This window comes from Plectropomus leopardus, chromosome 10 (assembly GCF_008729295.1).
Source record: "Plectropomus leopardus isolate mb chromosome 10, YSFRI_Pleo_2.0, whole genome shotgun sequence".
NCBI classification, from domain to species: Eukaryota; Metazoa; Chordata; class Actinopteri; order Perciformes; family Serranidae; genus Plectropomus; species Plectropomus leopardus.
In genome coordinates, this window is record NC_056472.1 from 4,795,116 (window position 1) to 4,817,818 (window position 22,703).

At 38.8% G+C, this 22,703-nt stretch overlaps 1 protein-coding gene across 1 annotated transcript; it reads right to left on the reverse strand.

Moving 5' to 3' along the window:
- Positions 1-426: 426 nt before the first annotated feature.
- Positions 427-21,790, reverse strand: LOC121949043 (solute carrier family 35 member F5-like). The gene is given in 17 exon segments (XM_042494633.1): positions 427-1,256; positions 4,392-4,492; positions 7,108-7,262; positions 7,576-7,659; positions 7,661-7,667; positions 7,818-7,977; positions 8,957-9,061; positions 9,196-9,260; positions 11,920-12,007; positions 12,085-12,166; positions 14,081-14,274; positions 15,067-15,148; positions 16,452-16,514; positions 17,010-17,159; positions 19,505-19,646; positions 20,559-20,672; positions 21,657-21,790. Coding segments are annotated over 14 exon segments (1,452 nt in total). The 5' UTR covers positions 19,640-19,646; positions 20,559-20,672; positions 21,657-21,790; the 3' UTR covers positions 427-1,256; positions 4,392-4,410.
- Between the last annotated feature and the right edge of the window lie 913 nt (positions 21,791-22,703).

A 22,703-nucleotide genomic window follows, 5' to 3' on the forward strand; every position in this document is an offset into this window, starting at 1 on the left:
CTTCACCTGCCAACTATATCATCGCACAGAAGGAGGTGTGCATCTACTCATGAACGAAAGTTGCAAGCTTGAGATGTAAACATTAATGGCGTCCTCCTCAGCTGAGCTGTAACGTTAGCTAGCTCAGTGGTGCTAGGTTAGCTAACAGTAGCTGCACACTTTTTTCTGCGTGGTGATACGGTTGGAAGGTGAAGTTCAGCAGAAAGAAAATAGTTCCTACATTAAACCAACAAGGACCGTAGATTATCTTACATTATCAGGTCATGTTTTCTCGAAAGAGACTTTGCTGTTGAATTATCAAAAATAAATACAAAATTGGTGCTTTGAGCACCACAAGCTGAGTGCTATCTAGTAATCTTATATTGGAGGGAAGGCAGATATCTCTACGGCTGATATCGCCAACACTCGGCAGCTCACACCAAAACTATCTAGACTAATAAATAACACTACAGGTAAGTGAAAAACTGTGTTTTTGGTTTTTGGATGAACTGCCCCTTTAAATATTGAATACTATCAGGACAGAGTTAGTATCACCTGGCGGTCTAAAGAAAGTGGAAAACATCTCACAATGCATTCAGAGATCACTCTGAATGGTTCTTTCATTGCCAAAGCTGTAGAGGCCGGGGAACATGTACTCATCACTTCTACCACCTTACACATCCTGAAAACAATGCAGTCATATTGGTTGACTCATTTGAAGTGTGTCACATGGCAGATTTATGGAAAAACAGGCTTTCTCTGTGAAAGGCAACCAAATCAAAAACAAACTTTTCACATACGTCTGACAGATTATCATTTGCTTTACACACAAACTTAAAAACAAACAGAAAGGCTTTAAAAGCTGTAGAGACGAGCATGATGTTCAGAACTATTTTAGTCCTGAAAAATATTTCGGGAATCGATTAAATTTAGACTTTTAAAGAAAACGCACAGGTACTCTGCCTCTGTTAGTGTTATGATCAAGTTCAACATGTACCGCTTCATTTGGTCACGACACTATAGTAATCACTGATAATGTCCAGCACCTTGAGAACCTTACGGTTTTTCTTTTTTACACAGAAAACACGAACAACAAAAAGTAAAAACAGAATGTCAGTCTGTGATGACTGGAATGTGAAAATAAAAGTGAGCCTGTAGAAATGGATGTGTCATCTCAACACTGTAGAAAATAAATAGATTTAATAGGAGGCACTGGGGTAGTTCAATGTCTCTGAAAGCTTCCAGATTGTCAGCTTATCTGGATCCTTATTCACCACCTTGAGAGATAAATTTAAAAAACAAACAAAAACATGTCAAAGGAACAGAAATATGTACAGACATGTATAGGTACACAATATGAATCCAGGTATCCTTTGTTCTTTTGATATTCAATTTGAAATCCATAACTGAAAAATAAAAAAACAATTTATTTCATTATTCATTTATGAATAGGAAACAAAAACAACAAAAAAGATTTGTTTTCCATACTTGTAAGCTAAGATCAAAAATAGGAAATAAAAAAAATGAGCCAGAGGTTAAACTAGAATTGGATATTTAATTTGACTGATTTGTTGTGAGCCCGAAGTTGCGCCTATAAGTTGCTCCTGCACTTTGAGCTGCATTCCATGCATCAATGGTGCTATATAAACAGAATTCTATTATTATTATTATTTTACAAGCAAGCTGCTACCCCACGGTTCCTCTCTTTCTCACTCCTGGCTTATATTAGAAAACTTTTGCCCTGAGGAGAGCTATAGATATTAGAAACTTAGACATTATCGGAAAATGACCATCAAAAAGTGAACATGATAGTGATTACTTGATTGATTTCAGTTACTGGAAGGAATCCTATCAGCTCTATGACAAAACAGTAAACAGTCCTCTGAACAGCCACAACACTGAAACATGCAGGCTCTGACTTATGGATAAGCAGCATCCAGTGATGGAGTGTAAACAAAGTACATTTATCCAAGTGCGGTACTGTGTCACAATTTTGAGGTACTGACACTCTACTTGAGTATTTGCATTTTAATTAGCATAAAATCCAATTATTAAAATAATTATCACTATCCTCTTGGTGACTCAAGACCTTAGTATTTCTTCTATCCTTGCCTCGTGAATGGCCCTGTTCATTCATCATTTCAATCGTTTATCGAGAAAAAATGCCAAACATCTGCCAGTTTCTGCTTCTCAACTATGAGGGTTTGCTGCTTTTCTCTTTTTATATCATTATAAGTTGGATATCTTTTGGTTATTAGCTTGTGATGTGTGTTTTTAGTATTTTCTTAACAAACACTTAATCGTTTAACTGAAAATAGTGCTCAAAAGGTTAATCAATAATGAAATAATCATCAGTTGCAGGCTTATTTCTTTGCAAACAGACACACAGACGTGCACACGCATACACTTGCCTCTACTCTCGCTCCTCCATTAGACACCACATACCCAGCAGACAGGCTTAAGTCTGTCCTAAATTGCACTGTTTTCATTCCCCACTAACGCCTTATTAGATACCACATGCTGAGTTTAAAATCTCTCTCTGCCCTGCTGGCAAATTACTGTGCGGGTTTGGGAGGAAGCTGAGAAAGCTTGACTAAAGCAATGAGCAGCCGACAGATGGGGGACTTCACTGACATGCAGACTTTGTGAAGTGGGTGGTCAATCTCTGGTCTAAAATATTTACGTCACGATCTTCCTGTCCTGCTTGTCTTCTGTCCCTCTTACTCACCACCATGTCCAAACACTGAGGGCGTCAGACAAATACTTGACAGATGTTTAAAGAGAAACAACTGAGTGAAAGCAGCTTTACCAACTGTTGGGTTGCAAACCTAAAAATTATTATTAAAGCCGCATTATTGACAAAATATTGATATTTGATGTAGCATAATTAGCACTAAGGTGGCGTAATCTGTCTTGCCACCTGATAATTTGACGTCCAAATATTGACTCTCCTTTGACACCTTGCTCTGGCATTTATTGCTGGGCAGGTAGTGTACAGTGGGATTTTGGAGCTGCTGTGCAGAAAACAGCTGCCTGCTGCTGGGAAAAAGACTGAGCAGAGTTGCTGGACAAAATAACAGCTAAAACACACAAGGAAGGTTAACATTAACCCTTATATTACGTAAACTGAAACTGCAAATATAAAATACACCTAATGGAAACACATCAATTAAAAAAAATCCCCTTTATCTCAAAAAATGTTACGCTCGTATGAGGTGGTATTTCAGCTGATTCAAAAACAAAAAATGGAAACCCTTTTTTGCTTTTAAATGTCACATGATGCTATGGCTATGTGCTTGTCAGTAGGAACTGGCTCCTCCATGATGCAGCAGGAGCTACAAGAGCTGTTACTGTATCATATAGCTCTTCAAAAGTTGAGCGGAAATTTTGGATCCACAATTCCTCTGTGAAATCGTGAACTATTGCCTCCCAATAATCCCTTACATGTGGCTGCTCCCCAGTATAAGGGGCTTGCCTTTCCATTATCGCTCCATAACACACCTACATTGCCTTGGAATTTACGTTTATATTCTGGCATTCGTCAATATGTTAGTAGCGCAGATCTTTTCATAGGTACTAACAAAATCTACACCTACCTCTGACCACTCATAGTGCTTATGGAACTAAAGAATGCACATAATTATTGCTTGTCATTATTTCAAACTGCAATTTGAATTTGCATTGCACTCTGTTATGTTCACAATATGCAGATGCCTTTGAAACACATAAGTTTTACATGAAAAAAAGAGTAGAAGTATAACACATTTAGATACATTTTCAGTGATTCAGTGAAAAAAAAAGTGATGGCTGTCAGTATGTATAGTGATTAGTGGCACCATCACATTACTTAAAATACAGAACTGGAGCCCCCATCCATAGTCATTTCCACCTCCTTATATGGCTTATATTCATGGGCGGGGATGTATGTTACTGACAAGCAGGAGCATGCTATCAATTTAAAATGAATTGGCATTCATAAACATACACATGTGCCTGTGATCAAATTAAAGTTTTCCGCGGCGTTCATGAATCTGGTATAGGTTTTAAGTACCAAAGTGTTTTATGTGCAAATCCGCTCAAAGATTTACTCACGTTTCGTTAATGAGCAGCCATGATTATTGGCGGCGCAGAGGCATAAAAGTTGCTTTCGATCAAAAGAGAAATTGGCTGTTTGTTCATGAAATCCTGGCAGCACTGTCACGCCAATTCCAGCAATTCCAATTGGAAGTACAGCAAATAGAAATTAATTTTAAATTCTTCTTTTTTGAGTTTCTCAAGGGTAATAATCAAACTGAGCTTTTTTATAAATATCACACACACACACACACACACACACACACACACACACACCTGCACACAACACGCACACCAGTCACCAGCACACAGGTCAAAGCAGTGGCTGAGTGACTTACTTTGTGTGTGACTGCTAGATCATGAGGAGAAGCTTCCTTCGCTGGGGGAGACGGTGTGCAGAGGGATAAGGCTTTCACACTGCTCGCTGTCCTCTGGCAGTCTGTGGGTGGAGGCAGCAGAGTGTCAATCATCATCACAGTCATCATCCTGACAACCATCATTATTATAATCATCCCTGCACAGCATTCACAGAAGAATGGAGAGCATAACTGCCGCAGAGAGGAGAGTCAGTCGAGCATGTACATCTGATTACAGACTTAACTTAGCGAGGCTGCCAGCTACAAATGGAGCGTATTGTCCTTGTGAGAATGTCAGAGGAGAAAAGGCTCTAAGTGCGTGTCGGAGTGAAGGTCAATTCATCTTTAATAGGTCACACACAAGATTACAACAACTCACTTTCTGTTTCAAACTTTAAAGCTTGAACTTTTTAAAAAGACTGGACTGAAAATCGTTTCACAGAATTTTTACTTTTTGTCAAAAACTCAATTTATGCACAGACCAGAGTGTGTGTGTGTGTGTGTGTGTGTGTGTGTGTGTGTGTGTGTGTGTGTGTGTGTGTGTGTGTGTGTGTGTGTGTGTGCCTGCGTGCGTGCATGCACAGGAGTAGCTCTTGAAATTTCCTCCCATTAAGCACGTCTGTTGGATTACACTCTTTCTGCGGTTGCGTCACAAAGGACGCACTAACCACTAACTATATTTACTAACCACAAGACATTACTAAAGCATTCCACTGGAAAATGACTGTACACTAATGGCTCCGTTTGACTAATAACCTGTCTGAGGAAAGAGGGACACCTCAACATGAGTGTTATGGTGAGCATTTAGTGATGTGATGAGTCCGATAAGATAAGTGCCAGTGCTTGTGCATGCCTTTCACAAGTCAAGTTTTTATATTTTTTATTTGCCATTTGCTATTTTTACAGCATAATATTAAACTAGGCTATTATTATTCAGGTATTTTATGAAAACAAATCTGCAGAGATTTAAAACTTGTGATAGATGATGGTCTAGAGAGAGCACTTCATCACCTTTATACTTTGAAAAAGTTACAGTTATCTCCTTGTAATGAGTTTGCGAGCAGTAACCAAATACACCTCTTGTTGATGTGTTGTTGTTATGTTAAAACATGTTAAATGCAACTTTTTAATGATGCATGTTCAACTCGTTTTTTAAAATGCTTTCTCAATATGCAATTGAGTGAAATGACCAATTCCTGTGCTCAGGTGCGAGTGAGACAGTGTTAATATGCTTGGCAGACGCAAAGCAGCTGCTTTCTGTTGATGTTGGGAGTAAATATTGGGAGTAATATTGCAATCATCATAATCAAGTAACCAAAAGGGTGCCCAGTAGTTCGACTGGTAGAGCGGCTGCCCCATGTACAGGCTGAGTGTCCTTGCCGCAGCAGCCGTGGGTTCAACTCCAAACTACAGCTCTTTGCTGCATGTCTTCCACCCTCTCTCCTCCTTTCACACTTGAGCTGTCCTATCTCTAATAAAGGCAAAAGCCAACAAAAATATCTTAATAGACCACTTAACAGAAACACACATTTACTGTGTACATATAAGAAATAGATGATAATTCTGTTTCATTAAAAGCCTCATAGAAATAGTTACATACATGCAATCAAAACCAAACAGCAGCTTTGTTGCCAGTGTTGATCAATGGAGCATCCAGCTGAGCGCCAAACACTGCTGCCAGCGACTGAACTGCGCTACACACACACACACAGCATAATATATATATACATATATATTTAATACACACACACACACACACACACACACACACACACACATATATATATATATATATATATATATATATATATATATATGCTCATATCATACATATACAGCCCCACCTGTAGCTACCAGAGGCAGGACTGTGGTTGCAGTTGCAGTAAATGTTAGACAGCTGAAGCCATGGTTAAGATGTAGTGCTTTGACTACTGTTTGACTTTTTTTATGACATTAACGATTTTTTTTTGTTTTGTTTTTAATTATGTCAATGAGGGTCCTCACAAGCACAGGGCCCTGTGTGTGAGTGTGTGTCTAAATAACACAGAGAGAGAGAAAAGAGAGAGAGAAAAAGAGCACACAACCAAATGACATTGAATTTCAAAACTTTTTCCATATCAATATCAAAACCAAACAGCAGCTTTGTTGCCAGTGTTGATCAATGGAGCATCCAGCTGAGCGCCAAACACTGCTGCCAGCGACTGAACTGCGCTGCATTACCTTTTCAAAGGAGTTGTTTTTCTCACTCCTCATCTTCTTACTTTGATATCCTGACAAATTAGCTCATAAATGCAATGCTTTTTTGGCAACACAATCTAAAATCCCGTGTCCTTCATCGACCAAAAAACAATGTTTTCAAAGCAGCCCCTGCCTGTGTAACCCTGCCAAGAAAAATACAGGTGTTGCAGTGTTCTCCCATGCAAGGGTTAAGTCTCTAAAAGTTTTTTTTTATTTTACTTTTTTTTTTTAGAGAGACTGAAGCCATTGACTGCTTAAAAGGCAAGACATCAAACTAAAAAGGAACAAAAGAAACTGCGTGTAAGGTATGTGATGTGGCTTGTCACTACAGGTTGTATTCATGTTAGCTCAGGCACAAATGTAACATGGGTAATGCAATCAGCTGCTTAGCCAGTTTCTGAGCTGACGAGCACTAATATGGCTGTCACAGGGTGTTGTGTCACCTACAGTCACTCTGTACCTCTGAATGCGATGCTTCCTGCAGATGAAGACGTATACTCTCCTCAGCCCCACCAGGACAGGGTCCCAGTTGTTGTAGTGGCATAGGAGTGTGGCGATGAAGAAAGAGAGGAAGACGGGGACTGCCCCGACGAAAAACAGCCACGAGAAACGCACCTATCCACACACACAGAGGAGAGGGAATATTACAGCTACCATTATTACCAGCTCCAAAAAAGAAAATCTACTTGTGGCAATAGATGTTTTAATCAGTCCTGGGCAATGCCACAAATACTACGTGAATGTGTGGGAAAATGTGGGAAACCCTGAACACAGTAAACAATAAGAATCAAACAGACTTTTCTTTTTGCAATCTGCACCAACCCACACTCCTCAAACTGGAGTCCTGCTGATGCCAAACAAACATTATTTTGATTTTTTTTTTCAAACTCTCACTCCGATTGTTAAATCCCTGCGGTGGGAAACGTACCTTCTGCATGCAGATATCTGCCATTATAGAGAGCGGGATGGTGAGGCTCAGTGCCAGAGTCCCGATTAGAGATGATGTGAGGAAAGCAACCCCTATGGAGACAAAGCAGCATCACTTGTTCAGCATTAATACTATTAATTCTTCAAACTAACTTCCCTGAAAAAAATCCTTCTACAAAATGGAAATGTGATGGTTTTTTTGCATGAATTATGACCTAAATAAATAATGTGTAAGGTGCTCACCAGAGCCAGAGGAACTCTGAGAGAACGGTTCCAATGAGGCCGTTAATGAGGATGTACGTCCACACCAGCTGGCTGGGAAGCTCGAAGGCCTCGAAGCCCGTGTAGTGGAGCAGGAGGAAGCCCGGCCACAGCAGCAGCAGGTTGAACAGACCCACAAACCCTGAGAGACACACAGCAGCTTCAGCTTAGCCAGCTCAAAAGGCACCTTGTGTCAGCCACAGTGGAGACGAATGCATAGAATAACTACAATTACTGCTTCATCTAACCCCTCACGTTGCAGTTAAGAGTTTACATCCACGTCTGTGAAAACATGGATGCTGCACACACACCTTCCCCCAGCAGCACAGAAGTTCTCTACAATCAGCACAGTTTCCAGGTGGACACCAAAGATTAGTGTCATTGATTCAGTATCAGTCTCCCCTTCTGTTCCTGAGATATGATGTTGACTAATGGCCAGAAAAGTGTTTTTACAGAACATTATGATGTGACAGTGAAGTTGACCTTTGATCTTTTGGATAAAAATGTATCCTATCGGACATTTGTGCAAAATTTTGTCATGATAAGTGTATGAATTCATGAGCTGTGTTTTGTGTCACTTCATTATTGAGTGTCAACATTTGTGCCAAATTGAGAGATTGTGTTCATGAGAATTAGACAGACACAAGGTCACAGCAACATTGACCACCAAATTCTAATTAGTTCATCCTTGACTCAAATGTGACGTTTGTGCCAAATTAAAGAAATTCCCTCAAGTTGGTTTTGAGATACCATGTTCACAAGAATGTGACTGCGAGATCAAACTGACCTTGACCTCTGACCACCAAATTCTGATCAGTTTATCCTTAAGTCCACGTGGACATTTGTGCCAAATTTAAAGCAGTTCCCTCAGGGCGTTTATGATATATAGGGTTCATAAGTATAGGGCGGATGGAAGTACATATAACATACGGACAGCTTGATAGAAACATAATGCCGCCAGCCAAGGCTAGGGCTGAAGTGGAGACAAAACATGATAATACTGTGAGGGGTCTCTTTTGCCTTTCAATTCAAAAATAGGGTGCAGACGGTGCTCAGAATATTTTTAATGACTGAAATTCTGGCTTAGTCCTCAAAAACAAATAAACTGAGCATCTGCTTACCAAAGAACATGGGGATGTCAAGCTTATCCTCCCGATCCACTCGTCTTTTGATCATGACAATGTAGACAGCATACAGTGCCGCCCCCGCCAGTGACCACAGGGAACCTACATGTAAAATTCAATCATATTTTGAAAAAAGGAAGGTTTCAAACCATATTTTTTTAACACTTTTAGACAGAAGAGTCATGTACAACTTCACTACACAACAGTGATGAGAAAGAGTCTGTCTCCATTGTTACCTATGACTCCTTTGTCATCAGGGTTGTCCATGCTGGAGAAACTCACCAGGGTAACACCTCCCATGCTACACAAGAGAGATACAGCATGAACTGACTGAGTCACATTTACATTTCTTAAGACCCCTACAATGTTCTTATATTCCAGCACTGAATATTATTCAGCATAAAGTGCCAATGCAGCAGGTAGAGTGTCCTTTAAGTGGAAATATAAGGGTGGGGAGATCAGGCTGGTGGATGGGCGTGGGAGACATCTGAATTTGATTTAGGAGACCAGAGTTTGTGTCGCATCACAGACCTGCAATTAACGGTGGTTTATTAACTGTAACTACAATCTTTCCCTAACCTTCGCCATACCATGAATGTCACATACAGTATATGTTCCAAAGCAAGAACTTAAAATAATGTGTGAGTGGGACGAAAAAAAAAAAAAAAAAAAAAGTTTGTCTTTTAACATAATCTGGGGTTTTGCTGAATTGCTCGTTTTGCAATACAGTCAGCAATAAGATAGGGTTAGATGAAATTAACATCATTGTGACAATTCTGCAATTATAACAGAATTAGGCAGAAGGAATGTCTCGACTTGTGACCAACATGTAATTCTTTCAGTTCATTTTGATTTAAACTAAGGCCTGGTAAACATGGACACAAGTATTATTGAAAAGTATTGTTCCTAAGTTCTACCAAAAAATAAAATAAAATAAATAAAATAAAATAAAATAAATAATAAATAAAATAAGTTCTAGTCCACACACACTCTTGTAAATCTCATCCAAACCAAACAAACCAGGTAGCGATATAACCATAACATAATGGCCAGTCAGAGAGCTGAAAATAAGTTACTACTGGCGTACTACTACCTGAAGGAGTAACGTCAGTGCTGCATACTGATGCTTCTGTTCCTCAGTATAGTGAAGGAGTACATTGTACATTTATGAATAATCTCAGTGGGAATTTGAGAGGACAAGAAATTAAGCCAACGCAGAGGTGCCAAAAACTGCAGTTTCCTCTAATGGCCAGTAGGCTGGCTGCAGAATAGATCGGTCCTCATAGACCCTCATGTTGAAATGTCCATCTTTACAGTAGAAAGACATGTTCTTTCTGCATGTTCACAACCTGGTCCAATAAAATAACAAAAAAAAAACAGTTTGGTTTCTATAGCTAATTTCAACATTCATGACAACTGTATGCGGGGTTGAATTTTTTTATACCTCACCCATGTACATTTTATTAAGGCCCAAAGTTACACAAGATTCAGGGCTGCTCAAGTGACACGCTGTCTACGAGGCGTCGCTACAGATCCAATCTTTTTTTTTTTAATATACTTTTTTGGCATATCATTTCATACAGCTTTTCATTTTGCAATATACGACAAATATATTTCCCAAACAAAATATACATTTAAAGACATAAGTAGCCAAAGTATCGACCAAATAAACAAATAAATAAGTAAAGAAATTGAATGAAAGAAAAAAGAATAGAAAAATGTGTACAGTATCCCGAATACTGTACACGTTTTTATACATTATACAAATGGTGTAGATACCCTTCCTCATCTTTCAAAATGCGCCTTTTCTCAAACACATTTTCCATTTTCCTTATTTTGGGAGTAACTTTTTCCATAAACTTTACTTATTAAATTATATTTTTCCATGTTAATGAGTCTGGTGGGTTTGGTCTTTTCCACTTTTAAGTTATCTGTTTCAGTGCAGTGATTCTCAGAATATTGTAGTGTATATATTATAGTGTATATATAATACACTTCTGGCTCAAAAAAACACAATGGTGACGGTCAAAATGCCGAAGTCCAGGCTTCAAAATGGCAAACCACAAACCAGTGGCTAACATCATGTCAGCTACGTCCAGCATTTCTACAGTCTATGGTGTAAACATGTGAAAAGAACTGTTACCAGGATAGAGCAGCTATTTATCTATTTTGGCCACATCTGCCGTTACACAAAATGTCACCTCATTTGTGACTGCTCAAACAGGAGATGATGGCGCAATATCTAAGTCTCGAGCCAAGCTCCTCAGTTTTTCCCGCCTACATGCCAACGCTAAAAATTGAGTTTTTTTAAATCCTCTCCGTGGAGGGAGTGTTTCAGTTGCTGTTTTCAGCGACCTAATAAGTTTGCTTGCGAATAAAAGACAAAATCTCACAGAAAAAAAACGTAGAAAAAGCTACGTCTTTACAACTGCCTGTGTATAGTACATGTAGACAAGACCCTAATAAGATAAGGGCATCAATTTGGCTAAAACTAACATTTCATTTATTAATTCCAAGACAAAGACTTAAACAAAATTAAAATCAGTGCCTAAGGCAAAACATATTAAATATGTATCAGGGCTGCCACAACAGGCAAAGGTAGGGGGTTATTAAATAAGATATATTGAGTTCAAAGTAAAGTTTAGATTTAGTTCAGAGGAAAGATCAAGCACAATAAAAAAAAATTAAAAACCCAGATGGTATGCTTTGGGGGACCATGAATATTCACAAATGATTTTATTAAAGTCTGGCAGGTAATTATGGCTATATGCTGGTCTTAGCTGCCATGAATGAGGTAAGGAAAAAAGAACATTTAAAGAAAACAGAAAGAGAAATGTAAAGCATGAAGACACATTAGGGCAGACACAAAACATAAAACATTAAATCTGCTCATGCACTAAAACCTCCCAACATGCCCTTCTCTACTAAACTGTCTGCCAACACACTGATCGAGGTCTTACCTCAGAGCCACAGCCAACAGTTTGGACAAGGTGAAACGGTCGCTGCTGTTGCTGGGAAATATGGCTGCTAAGATGAGCGTGAACAGGCCTGAGGAGGGAGAAGGTCAAGTCAGTATATAACATCAAACTCACAAATCTGCCTCAACTTCACAGAGTGAGACTCACCTGAGGTGGACGACAGGATGTTGACGATGGCGACCTGCGTGTCAGACAGGGCCTCCTGATAGGACAGGTTAGCCAGGAACCACTGGAACACAAACAGAAGCAGTGATGCGATATACAAGGTACAAGGTAACTTTATTGTCATTTTTCTTAAACGTAGTTAGTTATGTTATACATGTTAAAAAACAACAGCCTTGTGGTAAATCTCACTTTATAAAACCTAGTTTAGAAGACTGACTTTTTGTTGTGTATGTAAGCAAGCAGCCCCTCGAAACCTTAGCAAACTGGCTAGATTTCTTTCTGAAACATGGGAAGAACGTAACAAGCAGTTTAACAAGAAATGGCCCCAAATATTAGCAAGAAATTAGTTTAAAAAAAAAAAAACTTACTAGAAAATTAGTAAAATTTGAAAAATTACATTAAAAATCTATTAAAAATCTATTAAATTATGTTTAAAAATCTGTAACATCATTCCAAATATATAATTAGAAAAACAGTAACTATGTCTAAAAACAAATCTGGACATTTTTTCCCTTTTTTTGAATAATATATAATAATCTTCCTGTAGCTCATTTTCAGATCACTTTTTTGTCACCTGTTGCTTTTTTTCTTTGTTGTAATTTTCATATCTTGCTGAGTTGCTCATTGCCTTTTTTCAAAAGAGATTACACCTATTTTCCCAGGTATCACAGGTGTCCTTCCATGCTTGTGAAAGGTGTCTGAACGCAGCACAATGTTGATCGGGGTTCTAAAGGGTTAAAATCAGGCCGGGGACTTTTGTTACATTCTCTCTTGCTTTTTTCCTCTCATCTGTCCTTCAGCACTGTTTAATAATGGCATAAAATGCTAAAAATAGTTATAATGTATTTTTTCAAATATATTTACCACCCTGCTGCTGTATGCCTCCACAAACCAGTCAGGTTGCAGTTACACTTTATAATCATAAAGATGAAACGTCCTCTCTGCCTCTGCCATGTCTCTTCAAAACACTGGCTTCTCCCGTCTGCATGTGAAGTACACAATCCCGCGACACAGCGAGTGACATAATAATTGCGCAACACAACAAATTGATAATTTTATTCGTTGCCAACACATTTAATAATCGATTATAATCGATTTTATCGATTCGTTGTTGCAGCCCCAATAAGATGTTCCTCTTTTGATGTAATATCATTGATGAATTGTTGTTTGTCATAGTTGGAAATCTGTTAATAATAAATATATGACACTGATATATGACATTCTGACCTCTGTGTGCAGCTGATCTGAGCACTTTTGGCGGAAAATCTCTTAACTTTCCAGAGAGGAACTTGTGTTGTCACTGTTGCTCCTTTAGATATTGTCTATCCCGAGCTGTATGATCTGTCAGAAATTATCAAAATAAAGACAGAAAAGCCCATTTGTGCGAGCAGATTGGCCAAACACTGAGAGTTTCTAACATTAAGTATGTATCTAACATACAATATCATAGACACAAAAACTCTCTAAAGCTTGTGATTTTAAATAGCACTTGGTAGCGCTTTTTTTTTTTTTTGAAACATGGGGGTGAGGCGCTCCACAACGCCGTGCCAACACTTTTTGCCAAAGAAGAACATAATGTGGACACTGGCCATTACTCCCAAATGCTTTCAAAGTCTTGAAGTGATCAAATAAAGGCCTGTGTCAAATACTTTACTGTTTTAAGATTTCCCAGAAGTTCTTTATTGTGCTCAGAGAGGATGAGTCACAAATTAAAAGCAGTTCATCGCTTGAAAAGCTACATGATTAATGACTTGCAGGCTTGGCGCTCATAAACCGTCTTTCTGCTCACTTACATAATTCATATGTGCCAACAGCACTTCTTTTTTAAAGTATCAGCAAAACACATTTGTCACCAACTTGCTGGCAAATAACACAAAAGGATGATCAAGTGTGTGTGTTATCAATTATACATTGATACTATGCATCGCGATTGCATCCTGTCAATAAATTGTAAAAGCTAAAGCTGACTTTTGCTCACCACAAAGCAGAAGAAGAAGCTGATTTTGGCCACATCAGTGATGGTTAGCTTGCCCACTGTGCGCAACATGGCCTCATGGTCCTTTGCAGCTGGGTAGGACATGCGGGACAGTTTGGCGTCCAGGGCTTGAGTCGAGGGCAGCTGACGCACCTCCATGATGTTGCTGAAACGCACCCGCTGCTTTTTGGAAGCTGCTGGGAGGTGCAAAAACAGAGAAGCGTGAACTGAGAAACGGGGAGAGGTAGGGAGAAACTGGTTTTATTTAAAGTCCCAAACACACAAGACTTTGTATCTGCAGCAAGACCATCATTTTATTTCCTTTCATAAAATATCACCATTATTAGGTGCTGATGCATGACTGGGCCAAACACAAGTCATGTCATTTTCTAACACAGGTGCCAAACATGTGAACACTTCAAATACACACATAGACACCCTCATAAACTGTCTCAGAGCCCTTATTTCGTGGCTTTAGACTCTTTCAGTCAGCTAAAGAAATTGAGGTCAGTAACAGTTAGCCTGAACACATCAAAAGAAGTTATGAATAAGCCAAAAGATTATCAGATGTTTCAATTGCTCTGCCAAATACAGCCAAGAAAGAAAAGAACAAAATCATTTTGTTCATAATTATGTTCTTTTTATGAGGGCATGTTAAAGAAGAAAGAATAGAAAAAGAAAAGAAAACAGTCCTAGGGTCTCCTAAAAAGGTCAGGCAGAGGTTTCTCTACTTAAATACTTTATTTCTTTCATATTAGCTCTAAAAAGAAAATAATTTAATCTACTTTTATGGCTCACTGCTGCCCTCTGTTGTTGAAATGTTGCTTTTCACTAATGAGACCCAACTGATCAGGTTATCAGTCAAAACTTGAGCAATAAAGCATCCTCCTGTGGTCTCAGTAAAGGGAGAGGAAGATAAAAAGTTGAAAAAAGATAAGAAACATGCTTCATGTTATTTTATACACAGACAACATAAACTTTGTACTTACAAGATTCACAGTCTCCGATTAAACAGTTTGAGTGCTCAGCAGGTACATCCTGGAACTTCACTGGAACATACAGTGGTTCGCTCTGTACAAGAGCCACACAGAGAGTCAATCATTTGCAGCCGTTAAAAGGATAGTTCACCCCAAAATACATAGTTCTTCCTCTTACCTGTATCAGTCTATGTTGTTTTGACCTGAGTTGCCGAGATATATGCTGTAGAGATGTCTGCCTTCTTTCAAATATAATGGAACTAGATGGCACTCAGCTTGTGGCGCTCAAAAGCACAAGTACAAAAGACGACATTTGAAACTCAAGATACTCCACCAACCATGTTGTGAGCAGTTTAATGTAGGAACAATTTTCTTTCAAACAAACCACACCCATCAACTGTAGCACCACGCAGAAGGACACATGCAGCTTCTGCTAGCTCACCAAGAAGCACCAAGCTAGCTAAAATTACAGCTCAGTTGAGGAGGACGCCATAATGTTTACATCTCACGCTGTCATAAGCACGAGCCTCTCGTCCATGAGTAGTGGCACACCAGCGTTTCCCTCACATTCATGTATTTGTGGCGGCCCGTATCTGCCGCCACAAATAAATTTTATATTTTGGAAGCAGGACCGTTCATTCATTAGGAGCACTATGAAATATATATACTGTTCAGTTATTTATTGCACTACACTGTCGGAGTGCAGCACGCACTCGGGGAAGAGAAGAAGCAACAGACCTTAATCGCTCATTTTGCTGGAGTCCAAAGTTTGCATTCATTCACAGACAGCTGCTCCTCTCATCCATTGATCTGATCAGCTCCAAACTGATTGACAGATTGATTATTCACCCCACGAGTCACAAACTGCTGTTGAGGAAAAAGATAAAGTAATGGAGAGCTCCACCTGCACAACGTTTACCCTAAAAACCTCAAAATCTAGAGAGGGGACTCAAATGACACAAAGGGACTCACAGGTATTTTGAAAAAAAGTAGAACTTTTCAAACATATTTTTTTGCGTTTTGAGCACCACAAGCCAAGTGTCATCTAGTTCCTTTATACTGGAGAGAAAACAGACATCTCTAAGACCGATCTCTCCAACACTTTGCAACTCACACCAAAACAATCTAGACTGATAAATAGAACTGCAGGTAAGAGAAGGAATATGTATTTTCGACTTTTGGGGGTGAACTGTCTCTTTATACAACTGCAAAGTGTAATTCTGTATTTATATCTTGTATTAAAACTGTCTAAGATTTGTCAGTGTTGACATGAGTGGGTCCCTCCACTGACAAATGGTACAAACCTCAAATACTGCCTGAGCACATAAGTTACAGTTGTAGCTCCTTCATCTAGTTTTCTGTTTAATCATAACTTTCTGTGTGCCTTAACTACATACCAAACAGTTGTTCACGGTGGTGTCAGTGGTGCAGGGTGCAAAGTAGGCCTCAGCATCGGCAAACTGCAGAGAGACGCCATGCAAACCATCAGCTTACAGACCAAAACCAACAATTCTGAGTCATCAACTTGTCTTAAAGGAAAGGTTTACCGTTTTTATAAAATGTTCCTTGCCATCATGTGTGAATATGCAAAACACAAAAATGGTTCTATCTGCAAACAGACAACACTGCTGCCGCTTTTACCTGAGCTCAGATGGAGTGCAATGGGGTGATCATTAAGGCCAACAAAAAACATGAGAAATGGAAAAGGGAGCTCAATCTGGACAGACGGGCTGACAATAAAATAAGGTAATTATCCAAGTTCTCCAAAACTTTCTGCTTCTGCTGCATAAACATAAAGCCTATAAACCTTTTAGAAGGCATGGTATGTCAGTCTGTATGACTGAGGTTGTGAAATGCACAAAAGTCATAAATGTTTCGTGAAAAAAACAACAACATTTGAAACATTTAAACCTTCCCCCACCCCCATGTGGTGAGAGTGTGCTTTAACTACTTACGAACGCAGAGTGGCGCCGTTTCAGAGTGCCAGTGCACTGCTGCCTCCAGGGCCGCCACAGCAGGAAGCCCAGCAAGTAGAGAACAAACATGGAAGTCTTGGTGAACGTGCTGAAGAAGGGTTTGTTGTACTCCTGTCGCTTAAAAATGTACTGCAGGAAAAATCAACAGAGGGAAGCTGTTAAGGTAACAGCTTTCAGTGGTTAAATAACGTGTTGCAAGCTGGACAGTTTTCACTTTTTTTTTTTTTTGCATTTCAAGTCTGTCAAGTTAAATAGAGTTCTTCCAGAGGGCAAAGCAGGAGAGTAACAAATGATGTTTAATTAGTACAATATGACACTTGATACTTTGACTCCACTTTACATTGAAGAAGCTATCATTGTACCTTTTACCCCAGCAAATGTAACTGACGAAGTTATCAAGCTATGAAAGGTGATATGTTTGCTGGTGTCCTCTTGTCTTCCATTTCCACCTTCTTCAACCACCTGCTCTGCTAACCCAGCTAGGCTTCAGTGATATCTATTTTTTTTTTCACCTTACACCTTAAAGGCACTTTACAGGGATACACTGTATATGACGGTATTTGACTAAGAAAAACAAACAAAAGTGTAAAAGCTGAGCTACTGGTGATAGGAGTCTTGTAGCTTGTATGCCATTGTCCAACCTACAATTTAGTATTTCAAATATGCAGTTAGCTGACTTAGACAAGTATTGCTGGATTCAAATACTTACGGTCGACATAATAATGAATAGACAAGATAAGGAGATAAGTGCCCTTCTTGCGGGAGAACTTGATCACTTGTGGGCTAAACAGAAATGATGTGTGGAATAAAATCATGTGTCTTATAAACTGCTTTTGTAGTTTGAAGAAGTTATCTCAAGATGAAGTCATAATACTACCAAACATGGGCGCAGGGCATTTTTCTTTTTTGCTAGCTTTCTAACATTATCCCTACCACTCACAATCGCCATGTCTTGCAGCTCAGCAAGTCTGTAAATAAGTGGATAAATTCTATTGACTTTCACAACCCCTGTCGTCTCACTATCAAGATTTAATCCATTTGGTCCGCCAACATTTGGAAAGTCTAGAAGACTTGTGCCATTAAATTATTTAATTCCCATTTAAGTTAGCAGCACTAGAGCAGAAGTAGCTGGCTTGGCTGGCAGACGTCTCCAGTGTGCTTGCTTTTTGGGCCCAATGATGTGGAAGCAGCGCTGATCACTCAGGTAATTTCCTACCACAGAAATTTTTTGGCTTCATGCACCACAGAGCAACTGTCATAAGAATGACAGGAGTCCTGCCTCGAATGCTGTATCCAGGTCTTATAATACATCCACCCATAGACTGTATATAAAGGTGGACGACACGCCCCCACCTGGCTCTGCTTAAGTGAGGTTAAAATACGGGTGTCATTTTGCGAGGGTGTTGTCATTCAGTGCTAGAGTCTGCACGATGGCAATATCCACAGTAGGGGAGTACCCGCCACAACACCCGTCTGACCAATTGCGAGCAGCTCCAGTGAATGTGAGCACATGGACTGTCTATCCCAGCTGTCAGTCATGGCAGAAAAAAATCCCCTTTCGTATGAATTAATTACTCATTAAACCCGAACTTATCATAAAAACAAACACTTGAACAAACATCAGGGTGATGAGAACTACCTTCAGTGACAGAAACCATCTTTGGGAAAAATTTATTTGGCGTGTACTTTGAGTTTTTAGTTTGGCCTATATCCCATTCACTAACATGGAGGGGTGGGCTTTATGACCTATACTGCAGTCAGACACCAGGGGGCGATGTAGATTGAAAAGGTACACTTTTGGGGGAATTGTCATGTTGTCCATCTTTATATACAGTCTATGGTTCCACCAGCAGAGACTGATCTCTGGTGGCACCTGCTGTGCACTACAATACATCACCTTAATACAGCAGCTCCGCATCAGTTTCATGAAAAGATGAGCATCTTTAGTATTTTTATACCCTCGGGATTGTAAATACCCCGATAACACCTTGATACAGTCCAAACCTAAACCTGAAATGTTAATGTTTAGCAATGTGTAATGGTCTATAATCTTAATTATCGAACAGTACATAGAGAGTAAAGAGTGGACCTACAATATTTAATACACGTTAACACACCAATCATGTAACACTTTAAAAGAGGATTAGCTAACAAAATTACTTAGTGCTTTATTGCTGTTATTTGAGATAAAAGATATATTGTATTTGTATATGTGGAGTTGTAGTATTGATTTTTACTATTTATGGATTTATTAACCACTCTGTTGGGAAACAGAAGGGCAGAGTTATGTCATACACTGGAGAACAGCGCAATAAAACATAAATATATCAAGTTCACACTATTGTCTGCTGATCCCAGAGCATCTCAATGCACTGTGTCAATGAGTGCATCTGCGCCCCTCTCTCATTTTATTACTAAAACATAATCTCATACTGCATGTGTGGAAAACTGAGTGACTGTGACAAAGTCCTTACTGAGGTTAGCTCAGAGGAGGCTACCCAGATGACATCCACCAGCAGGAGAATCACTACTCCAAGGGCCATCCGCCTCCGCTGGGCAGCAGAGCTACCCTGAGAGCTCATCCGGTTCATGATGAACACCCACTCCATCAGGACACTGGTAAGAGACACAGGGACAAACAAGAAGATTTTGAAATTATGGGATGTTCTGAAACTGGCTCCCTCATTTTCAGTCATTCATTAATCAGTGGGTTTTCTATGAAAGTCTCACACTGGCAACAGAATTGTACAAAGCTCAACAATATTAGTAAGCTCTGTGTCTTGTAATTCAAAAATGCAAAATTTGTTATATGCAATCTTACAGAAATTCTATTTGATAATCCTTCAAGTCATTTATCGAGCACAGTTAACAAACTTTTGCTTCTCTCTAGCTTCTCAAGTGTAAAGATTTACTTTTTTTTTACTCCCTGACAAAGGCCTGTATGCCAAAACGCGTAGGTGTGTTTTTAAGGTTCATTATGACCATGCAGTAGAAATGAAAGCATTTTAACATTTTAAGAAAGTGCCTTGAAGTTTTATTTCTGATTTTTAATGTTAAGAGTTACTGCTTTTCTTTGTTTTATATCTTTCCAATTTGAAAATCTTTTGTTTTAAACCTTTATTCTGACAGAAAGGACCATCTCAAGGTGCTATCTTGGGCTCTAAGAAATTGTCATGGGCTATTTTTCTTTTTTTACATTTTGTAAATTAAAGGGAGCCATTAGTCCTTTCATTTAAAAAATAACCCACACATTAATCAATAAAACCAATAATCATTAGATGCAGCCATTTTTGAAATAACATCAGCAGGGTCTCTTGAAACGGTGACAGTGAACCAGCACAAATCTGACCGACTGTTGTTCGAGAATCAACATTATTTTTAGGTGAAAATCCTCAAGGCCACACATGAAGGAAAATAAGACTGTAAATTATGAGCAAAGGCAAATTATGACTGTAACATCTTGGCAGAGCTGAGAGTAACTTTCAACTTGCTTTAAAAAAAAAACCAAAAAAACATTGCAATACACACCTGATTACCAGCCAAATGCACAAACTGAGACGTTCTCTCCAGATGCCAACTCTGATGTGTCTGATGTGACACAATGAGGCGGGAGCAACCAGATGACTCACAGTTATCAAAAACCTGCCACATAAAGAAAGCAAGATACAGTAATCTTAGGGACTGTTTGTTATCTACGAGAGGGACTGAGGTGGTGCAAAATGGGGGAGGCTCTTCAAAAAAAATGTAAGCACTGAGGAGGGAGGGTCATTTTACCCCAGTCACTCAAGGAAACATATTTGTAGGTCCAGAAAGGGTCATGATATTAAAATAAATAAATACATTTTAAATATATGTGTGTGTGTGTGTGTGTGTGTGTGTGTGTGTGTGTATTTATATATATATATGAAAAGAAGAGAAAAAAGAAGTCACATCCCTGCCACCCCATTCTCTGATACATAAAGCTCAGTCCCTTACATTTTTGGAAAACCAACAGGTAGGTAATGTGACAGCAAACAACCTTGGAAATATTACTGCTCTGTGAAGTGACAGAATGTGACTAAGCAGCACTCAAAGATTTCATAAAGACAAATATTAACATCTCAATTCTCCATTTTCCTGTTTTGAGTAAGAGTGCAAAAGAAATAAGCAAAGTCCTGCCGGCTTAAAGTCAGCTGGGTGGTGCATAGTAAACAACACACTGTAAAACAGCTGCACTGGACGCTGTAGTTTGAGAGTAAGCTTAGTTAACGAGCTATTTTCTAGTTGTAAACGGCTAACGCTAGTTTAGCTATGTGTGAAACCCATCACAGCTGTGAGATGTGTCGCTTCTTCAACCCCTGGAAGCTAGCCAAACAGCTCTCAAGCTAGCTGATTTATTAGCTTTTAAACTGTTACAGACTGGAGATCAACAAGTAATGCTATAGGCTGTGTTTTAATGCAACGTTGACGCTAATACTCTGACAGTAGGAGCTGGTTCAGGTGCAGCTAATTTGTGTGGTTACCGTTAGCTAATAACCTCGCTGTGCTAGCTACGTTTACTTGTTTTCAGAAAACTAACGCTTAGCTAAGCGCTAACAAGCTTGCTTGATTAAGTGACAAAATGCTTAATAAAATAAGTATTTTTACCCGAATGCCAGGAGTGGTCATTTAGTTCGCGCCACTGGATTCTTGTCTTATCATATGCTGCCGAAATATCGACAAAATTTCGGTTTTTACGATAAAATTATTGACAGCCCAACGGTTGTAAACATTAGCACACCCTCCCCTCGTCTTCATTATCAGGTGACATCACTTATGTGCTGCACGGACTTCTGGGATATGAAGTCTTAAAGTGGCGAATATTTGCTCAAGCCAGATCATTCATTTAGTCCGTTCATATATATATATATATTACTTTTTCACTATTTAAGTTTAATATTTGTTTGTACTTAAAAGCGATGTAACTTATTATATTTGATTACTTTCCTTGAAAAAATAAATAAACCATGGATTACCAGAACCATCTGTAAACATGGACAATTATAAAGCAACAGTTTACAATGTCAGAACGCACAAAAAAGGGACCAATTTACAGTGCACAAGTTAAAGGAGCTAATAGGATCACATTTTACCAGTGTTGTACAATTTCTATGTGACAAATAAATGACTGATTGATGATTTCTATCATCTAGGTAATGATTAAGATACTCTGATCATTTGTGTTGGAGAATTCAACTTATCCATAATCAGTTTATTACATACAGATTATAAGTGATATACTGACTATGTGCAAAGCAGATACCGATACGATACTCCTGGTGGGTGAGAAATGGTGTTACTTACAGTGCATGAACTAATGTGACATAATTGTGAACCTTAGTATACTGTAGGTGTGATTCATTCTTCCACATCCAGCTGATAATGGAGTTGGACAATTCATTTGACAAAGACTATACATATAGACACATGAAACACATTTGAATTACACATGCTAAAGAGAATTGTTAACCAATTTAAAATAATTACTTTAATCTGTAACACATAAAAGAATTAAGTTTTTTCAAATCAAGTTATCAAGTTCAATTAACACAACTGCTTAATAGCTGAGTAAAAAAAAAAATATTAATTCATGTATGCTTTAGCGATTGAAGTAATTCTTTTTAGTTGGTTAACATTTCTCTTTTTTTCCAGTGA